The sequence below is a fragment of the Platalea leucorodia genome (genome assembly GCF_965183815.1).
Source record: "Platalea leucorodia genome assembly, chromosome: 16".
Lineage (NCBI taxonomy): Eukaryota > Metazoa > Chordata > Aves > Pelecaniformes > Threskiornithidae > Platalea > Platalea leucorodia.
The window spans coordinates 1609873-1618872 of NC_138838.1; the positions used below are offsets into that span (position 1 = coordinate 1609873).

The 9000-nt window shown below is 65.6% G+C and overlaps 1 protein-coding gene across 1 annotated transcript; it reads left to right on the forward strand.

Annotated features, from left to right (window-relative positions):
• Positions 1-68: 68 nt before the first annotated feature.
• On the forward strand, positions 69-8333 carry SEPTIN4 (septin 4; the record flags this gene model as incomplete). Its single annotated transcript, XM_082328144.1, has 12 exons — positions 69-104; positions 1878-2177; positions 2405-2498; positions 2608-2694; positions 3595-3718; positions 3893-4027; positions 4117-4234; positions 4591-4692; positions 5071-5167; positions 5314-5476; positions 7611-7710; positions 7969-8333. 12 exons carry the CDS (start codon positions 69-71, stop codon positions 8026-8028), a joined length of 1416 nt encoding a protein of 471 aa, XP_082184270.1. The 3' UTR covers positions 8029-8333.
• Positions 8334-9000: the final 667 nt, after the last annotated feature.

The window sequence follows — 9000 nt, forward strand, 5'->3', positions numbered from 1 at the left end:
CCCCATCCCTCGGTGCAGCCGGTACCGCTCTGCATCCTCTCCCAGCCGCGGGCAACGCTGGCTCTGCCATGGCCGCCTGCTCCGAGCTGCAGCCTGGGCAAGAGGTATGGGGGCCGTGTCCCTCCCCGGGGGGTGAGAGAGGGGGCAGACGGGGATAGGGGACCCAGAGTACCCCGCTGCTGCCGGGAGGTGCCACAGCTGATGCTCCATCCCCGGGACAGCCTTGCTGGGGGATGCACTTGCTGCAGGACCCCCGAGGATGCTGTGCGGACCCCCGAAGATGCTGTGCAAGCCCCCTCTATGCCGCAGCATCACCGAGGCCATCGGCTTCTCTGGGGTGGGGGATGAGGGGGAGCCCTGGAGGGCTGGAGCCCCATGGGATGGAGCGGCAGCAGGGCTGGGAGCGCTTGGCGGCAGCGGCATCATCTCCCATCCTTGTGTGGCCCCTGGCCGGGCTCTGCTGCAGTGGGGGCTGGTGCTGAGCCCCAGGTCAAGGTCGGTGTGGAAGAGGATGCTGTGATCTATCAACACGTTGGGGGAGTGGGGAGTGCAGGGACCCCGCAGCCCTGACTGTGGGGGCACCCACTGCCCCCCCAACCTGGCACCATGGCCCCCGTGCCAGTGGCCGCAGGGCTAGTGGGGAGCGGGGGGCAGGAGTGTGAGCATGCAGCCCCGGTAGCGCCGTGACCTTGTTTCCAGTCCGCTAATTCAGTGCATCTTGCCTTGCCGCCGGCACGGCTGCCGTCCCTGCCAATGGAGCGGGGACCCGGGATGGGGGAGGACACGTGTCCCCATGGAGGGCTCTCGCCTCGAGGCCCCGATCCGGGGGGGCACTGACCCCCAGGTGGGAGCCTGCAGGGTAGGGGGTTCTGCAGACCCTGTGTGCCCCCCATTTGGGGTGGGTCTCCCTGCCCATGGGGCTGGGACCTCCCGGCAGTTCCCGTGGCGGGGCATCGGGGACCCTGGTGCCTGCTGGCAGGAGGGCTTGGTCCTGCCGGAGCCGCTGGCGGACATGCCCTTGGGAACGCGTCTCCTCCCGCCAGCGCTTGTAAACAGGATGTGGAGCCGTCCCAGTCCCAGCGTCCCTGTCCCTCGTCCCAGCCCCGCCACCCCACGGGGCCACCAGCTTGGGGGCCACAGCGCCCACCCCACCCCCGACCTCTGCCTGGGGCTGCTGCCTGCACCAGCTCCAGAATGGGCAGAGGCAGGGCGAGGGGGTGTCGGGCTCCCAGTGCGTGTAAGGACACGGCCTGAGCGCGGCCACGGGGTTTGTAGCCCCTTTGCCCATGGCATTGGTGATGGCCGTGGGCCAGGTCCCCTGGGACTGCAGGGATGGCAGCCCCATGTGCCATCACCCGCGCTGAGACCCTGCGAGTGGGCGGGCAGACCCCTGCCCACCATCTGCCTCCCCCCCTGGGTCCAGCCCCTCTCCCAGCTCCTCCACCACTGCTGTTCATCTCTTCTTGGTGTCTCTCCCTCCTCCCCGGCGCTCCCTCCCCGTCCTCCCAGCAGGCCATAGGGTGTGTGGGGGTCCTGGCTACCCCAGAAGACCCCGAGGAGCGGCATGGTGCCCAGGGGGAAGGTCCCAGTCCCTGTCCCTCGAAGTGCCAGGAGCTGACTGCCGTGCCCATGCCGCAAGCTGTAAGCGCCCAGGATGCATGGGACTATGGCTGTCCCCGCTGCCATCCCCATGGCTGTCCCCAGGGTGGTGGCTGGTCCCCTGCGGTGGCTATGTCCCCCCTCTCCTCCCATACCTGTCATCCTTGGGGTGCATGTGTCTGCCTGCTGTGGCCTGGGGGCTCATGATGCTGAGTTGGGTGATGCCACCTTGGGCTGGCACTGCCACCATTGGTGTCACCTCCTTCCTTGGTCCCCAGATAAAGCGTTTCCTGAAGGAGGACTCGGAGGAGGCTGAGCTGACCCAGCTCCTGCGGGATTGCCCACCGGCCGACAGCCCCAGGAAGGTGGAGCCCCCAGAGAGCCGGCGGGAGCCTGGCCACCCCCCCTGTGGCGTGGGCAGGGTCCCCCCTGACGAACCTGCTGACGAGAGGGATGCCAGGATCTTCTCCCGGTCTCGACCCTTGGATTTCCAGCAACACATCGCCGCCCCACCGCCCCCCAGCCCCAATCGCCCCCGGAGCCCCTGGGGGCAGCTGGACCCCTACGACTCCTCCGAGGTGCAGGATGCGTCTGTGGGGACTGGGGGGACACAGGGCAAGGGGCTGCAGGAGTCACAGCGGAGGATGCTCCCACCCTCCAAACCCAAGGGGTTCGGGCACCCACGGTTCCTGCGGTGCTCCAACCCTGGGGGACCACTCTGGGAGGGGGGAAAGGGGGTGACCTCCCAGGCTGGGGCGTGGGTGGGTTGGTGGCATCCCCTGTCCCACATCCCCTCTGCCCGCAGGATGACAAGGAGTACGTGGGCTTCGCCACGCTGCCCAACCAGGTCCATCGGAAGTCGGTGAAGAAGGGCTTCGACTTCACCCTCATGGTGGCAGGTATGGGGCGGGCTGAGCCTGGCAGGGGGATGCTGACCCCACTGTGGATCCCAAAATCCATGGCAGGGGGTACCGGCTTCCCCCCCTCACCCTTGTGCCCCTTTCCTAGGGGAATCCGGGCTGGGCAAGTCCACCCTGGTCAACAGCCTCTTCCTGACGGACATGTACAGAGACCGCAAGCTGCTGAACGCCGAAGGTGAGGGGGGACAGTCCCAGCGATGGGGTGTCCTGGGTGTCCCAGGGGGGTGGCAGAGCCCTGTGCCACTCCCGGGGCGCTGCAGGCCCTCTCCCTGCCCAGCCAGGCTCCTCCAGGTCTCCAAAGCCACGTGCAGCACGTTGCCAGCTGCCCACCGGCACTGGGAGTTGCTCCAAGGCATCAGGGACCCCTTCTGCCCGGCGCGGGGACCCCCCACCGGGGCTTTGTCCCTGCTGGGAAAACAAGCCCCAGCTTGTTGGGGATCGGCTGGAGCCGCAGCAAATCCGGGAGGCTGCGGGCAGTCGGGGTCCAGGACACAGTGCTGTTCAGCTGCGGCCAATTTTTGAATTAAAATCGCCCAAACTTGCCCAAATCCCCAGGGGTTGGAGGCGGTTGTTTGATTTGTTTTGAGGCAGTTGTTTGATTTGTTTTGAGGCGGTTGTTTGATTTGTTTCCGTTGCTCAGAGCAAAAGCCAAAACGCATGTGGCCACGTGCACACGATGCAACGGGAGCATCCTTGGGGATGCAGGGACATGGAGGGATCCTGGGGGTATAAGGGGCACGCGCAGTCCCAGAGCCATGGGGTACAGGGAGCCGCAGATTCTCCCACAGTGACGCCTGGCCCCAGCAGCCCCCTGTGCTGCCGGGCTGTCACGGGGTGGCGGTGGCACAGCCACCGAGGGAGGCGTGCACATCCATGTCGGGATGCGGGAGGCTGTGGCATGGAGCATCCCATCTTGGTGCTGGACCCTGGCGCTCGTGGGGACTGATCCTGCAAAGCCACCCCAGCCCTCCAGGGTGGAGGGTGACACACGGGGGCTGCAGCATCTCCCCATGTCGCCCCCATCGTCCCTCACCTGGGGTGTCCCCCTCCATCTTCATGTCTCCTGCCACTGCAGAGCGCATCACGCAGACGGTGGAGATCACCAAGCACGTGGTGGACATTGAGGAGAAGGGTGTCAAGCTGCGCCTGACCATTGTGGACACGCCGGGCTTTGGTGATGCTGTCAACAACACGGAGTGGTGCGTCCCATGGAGGGGTGGTAGCGGGGTCTCCCCAGGGCTGGGCAGCGCCGCTGTGGGTGCCAGCGGCTCCAAGGGTGGGATGCTGAGCCATGGGAGGTGTTGAGCTGGGGATCCAGGGGAAGCCTGGGGGTCCTGAAGAGAACTCTGATGGTCACCTCCCTGTCCCCACAGCTGGAAGCCAGTGGCCGACTACATTGACCAGCAGTTCGAGCAGTATTTCCGTGACGAAAGTGGCCTCAACCGGAAAAACATCCAGGACAACCGCGTCCATTGCTGCATCTACTTCATCTCGCCCTTTGGCCATGGGTACGGGCAGCCCCTGCCTGCGCTGCTGGGCTGGGGGGTTGCTGGGGAAGGGGCTTGGTGGGATGGTGCTCACCGGGTTTCCCCCACAGGCTCCGGCCCCTGGACGTGGAGTTCATGAGAGCCCTGCACCAGCGGGTGAACATCGTGCCTGTGCTGGCCAAGGCTGACACCCTGACCCCCGCCGAGGTGCACCGCATGAAGAACAAGGTAAGGGGACGTCAGCCCAGCCTGGAGCCATCCCAGCAGATCCCTGGGGATGGGGGTGCCCTGGGGGCTGGGGTCCTCGCTGGCTGGGGTCTGTCTCCATCCCCTGCCTGGACTTTGCCATGGAGCATCCTCCATGCTCACAGCGCTGTAGAGGACCATGTTGCCCACCTGGCCACCAAGGACACATCTCCCTGGTGCTCATCTGGGGGCTGGAATAGTCTGGGAGGGCGTCCATGACATTTAGTCTCGGGGGGACAGGCTTTTGTGGGTCCTTGGGGGACACCAGTGCTGTGTGGCACTTCCCACCCCCTTTCTGAGGGCCAGAGCCCTGCCCTCAGCAGGTTTGTCTGCTCCAGATCCGGGAGGAGATCGACCACTATGGCATCCGCATCTACCAGTTCCCTGAGTGTGACTCAGACGAGGATGAGGAGTTCAAGCTGCAGGACCAGGCACTGAAGGTGGGTCTGGCTCCTCCAGCTCCATGCTTGGAGGGGCAGAGCCCCATGGCTGGGAGGACATCATCCTGGGGTACCCTTAGGACTTGTTGGCGCCATGCAAGCTCTCCGGCAGCCCCAGCAGGGTGGGGTTGGTACATATTGCACTACCCGGATGCATCACCAAGACCCCACAGGTGCCACCTGCAGCTTGGTGGGATGGGGCTGGGGTGGAGAAACCCATGCCATGACTGCTGCTGTCCCACCTGGGGCTTCCCGTAGCTAGGGCTCTGGGATATCTTGGCAAATGGGTGCTGGATGTGGCCAAGGAGATGCATATGGAGCGATGTGGGCCACGGTGGACAGGACTGAACCCTGCTAACCCCCACCATCCTCTTGCAGGAGAGCATCCCCTTTGCCGTCATCGGCAGCAACACAGTTGTGGAGGCCAAAGGCCGGCGTGTCCGTGGGCGCCTCTACCCCTGGGGCATCGTGGAAGGTAAAGCTGGGACATGTCCCCAGTGTCCCACTGGCCTTTTGGGGACGGGGACATCATATGCCCCATCTCCATGCTGCTCAGCCCCAGGGGTCTGGGGGGACGCGGGGGGGCTGGCTGTGGCCCTCTGACCTCGGGCTCCCCTGCAGTGGAGAACCCGTCCCACAGTGACTTCGTGAAGCTGCGGACGATGCTGGTGAGGACCCACATGCAGGACCTCAAGGACGTGACGCGGGAAACCCACTACGAGAACTACCGCACGCAGTGCATCCAGAGCATGACCCGCATGGTGGTGAAGGAGAGGAACCGCAAGTACGGGGCCGGGAGCGGGGTTCCAGGCTGGGGGGGGGGTGTGGGGGCATCTCCTCTCTTTGGGGTGACCCCAGCCCATTGCGAGTGGTGGTCTCAGGTGGTTGGGGTTGTGTGCAGGTCCACGCTCGGCAGTGTGGTGGGCTGGGCAAGGAAGCCTCGGAGGTGTGGTGGGGGGCCCTTCCCGTGCCGTTGGGCTGGGGCTGGCTGGGGGGGGGATGCTCCGGCAGCGAGGGGGACCCTGTGTCCCCCAAAGGTTGGCTGGGGGGATGCTCCAGCGGTGAGGGGGACCCTGCATCCCTGCAGACTCTGGGGCCGGAGCAGGAGCCAAGCAAGCAGCCAGTGCTGGGGCTCTGCTGCTGGTACCAGCCAGAATCATGGCACTCGCATCCCCTTTAGCCACCGCAAGATGCTGGGGGGAGCCCCCCGCAGCAGGGTCCCTCGTGGGACCCTCAGCCTGGGGGCTGGAACAGTGCGGGAGCGAGCGGAGGCTCTGGGGGGCCGAAGCAGCAGTGCTGGCAGTGGGGGCTGGCGGCGGCTATAGGCGCCTCTAAGCTGGTCTCTCCATACCTGCCGCCGGAGCAGGCGGCATCCCTCCGCCCTGAGGCTGTGCTGTGCTGACTGCTCCACCGACTGAGCCAGGATCTGGCCGGGGCCATGCTTGGCCCCCGCCGTCCTCCTCCCCCTGCCCGTCCCCCTGACCCCTCTATAAAGTACTTGCTGGTATCCAACCCTGTCTCGGTCCTTCTGTGCCCGCACAAGGGCTGGGCAGCCGCTCTCGGGGAGAGCCGGCCCCATGGCCACCCACCTGTTGCCCACACAAGTTGCCCTTGGGGTGCTGGGAGGATGCTGTGTGCCGGCGGCATCACCCGGGCTTGCCCAGGCAAGGTGGGGTTGGGGGGACATATCACTATGTGGTGGCACCCAGCTTGTCCCAGCCAAAGGCTGCCCAAGGGAAGGGCTGCAGGGTGGGCACCCCATCGTACTGCCCTCCCAAGGGAATGTGATTTTGGGGTGCAGGAGGCAGCGGTAGACAGGCTTTCCTGGGCTGGGGAAGCTGCTTGCCCCATTGCCAATGCCCAACTCAAGCCTTGTCTTGCTGCCAGGGATGGAAGTAGCTCGATGCGCTCCCTCCTGGGTCCCCCCGTGGTGAGGAGCCGTGACAACGGGCAGCGACTTCCAAAGTGGCTCAAAACGCAGCCAAAACCCATCCCTTGCCATGGCACGCAGCCCCCCCGGCACAACGGGACCCTGCAGGGCAGGGGTGGCCCAGCCCGACCGCGCAACATCCGCCGCGTCCATCACCCCTTTGCATGCGGAGGGGCTGCACCGGCGGTGGCACGTGGCGGTGGCACGTGGCGGCATGCGTGACCCCTGCCAGCCACGGTGGCGGTGTCCCAGCCGTGTCGTCACCCACTGGGGTGGCACGTGGCATCCACAGGGACTCGGCCGGGAGAGCTGGTCCCTCCCCATTGCTGTCGGCATGGGAGAAGCCATTGATTTGGCTGTGCCGCTGTCCTGCCGTGCCGCGGTCCTGCGCGGCGGGGTGGCCTCAGGGGGACGCAGCTTCCTCCAGCAGGGATGGGCTTGAAAGGGAGCTGATGCTTAGGAAAAGGGGTGCGGAGCATCCCTGGGGCTGGCCGGGCAGCGGGGTGCCCGGGGAACCCGTCCTGCAACGGGGCTGTGGCTGTGGGAGAGAAGGGAGGTGCCAAGTTTAAGATGTTTTAAGGCAGCAGAGAAAATACTGGGCGAGGAGAGCCCAACCCCAGCTCGAAGCACCCAGCGGGATGCTTCCCAAAATGGGAGAGTGTGGAGAAAGCCAGGCAGGGCTCTGTGCCCTGGGGGGTCCCTGGCACCCCTTGCTGTGGTGGTGCCTCCCTGGGTCCCCCCCCAAACTGGTGCATGGCAGGTTGGGGGGTGCTGAGGTTTGGGGGGATACCTGGAGCTGCTCCTATCCTCGCCTGCCTGGAAAAAGGCCCAGTGTGGTGCTGGCGAGGGGGGCTCAGGGTCTGTGCAGGTGGGTGCTGGGTACCTGCAGGTTTGGGGTCTCTGGGGCTGCAGCACCCATGAGGGAACGTCCCCCATGGGGGGCCGGCGGGGCTGTGGCAGCATCCTCACCTCCTCTCTCTGCCCGCAGCAAGCTGACACGGGAGAGCGGGACAGATTTCCCCATCCCCGTCATCCCCCCGGTGCCGGATGCGGAGACAGAGAAGCTCATCCGGGAGAAGGACGAGGAGGTGAGTGTGTGTCCCCTGCCGTGTCCCCAGCCCCAGCCATGGCACAGCCGTGAGGGGCCACCCTTCCTGCTGCATCCCAGCGGCTGCGTGAGGAGGTGTTGGAGGGGCATCAGAGGGTCGTCTTCTCCCGCTCCAGCCCACAGCTCTTGGTGATCCCAATCTGTTTGGGATGCTTGACCCAAATATGTTTGCAAGGGAGCTGGTGTTGTTGGGGGGGTGCCAGCGCCCCACCATGATCCTTGCTCTGGTCCCTTCCAGCTGCGACGGATGCAGGAGATGCTCCAGAAGATCCAGAAGCAGATGAAGGACTCGCACTAGCCCCCTCCTCCTCCTCCTTACCCCCCCAGATCATAAATGTTTACATCATGCTCCATCCTGCCCCAGCCCTGCTGTGAGACTCAGTACCAACACCGCACCCGCCACCTTAAGTTGCTGCGGTATCGCCTTAGCCAACCGGCTGGCGCCCATCCCATGGGGACAGCGAGGGGACAGGGCACCCAGCCTGGGGGTCTCCTGTCCCAGCCCCGTTGCTGCCCCGGCCACCCCCCAGGCTGGGGACAGCTTTGTCCCCCGAGCTTTGGCTTTCCCTCTTTCCTCCACAGCTCTGGGGAGGGCCACCGGCCAGCCCGCTCCCCACGTCATGTCCCTTGTCCCCGTGTCACCTCAGGCTGCCTGCTTACAGCCTTTATGCTCAGCTTGGCCCTGGCTTAAGGGAAGAGGAAAGGGGGGGGGGTGGTCCCAGCCCCCCCAAACCCCCGGCTGCCCTGCTGTGGGGGACAGGGCTGCTTCCCCGGCCTCGGCTGGCACGGAGGGCCAGCAGCTCCTGAGGACCACAGGTGACCAAGGGGATGGAGGGGCAGCCACCATCCTGGCCAGGGTGGCAGCCGGCACTCAGACACTTGGTGCTGCCATGCCAGCACTGGTGTGAGGAGGGACTGAAGCTTGGCCCTGTGTCCTCGGCTGAGCGTCACCCCTTGGGAGCACCCCATGTCCCCGGGAGGAGGGGACAGCCATGGCACAGGGAGAACGGGGGAATCTCAGTCCCCAGAGAAAGTCCCTTGCCGGGTCCTCAGCCTGGGCCTGCCCCCGATGTTGGCCCTGTAAAGCAATAACGACTGTCCTGCACCCGCGGTGCTTCCTGACCCACAGCAACAGCATCGTCCCCCGCTGGTGTTTCGGCCCCTGGTGCCACTTGCTTGTCTGTGGTGTCCCTGTGTGTCCCCAGGATGTCCCTGTCCCTGCTGCTTCCTGGCAGAGCATCACTGTGTGTCCCCGTGTCCCCCGCAAGGA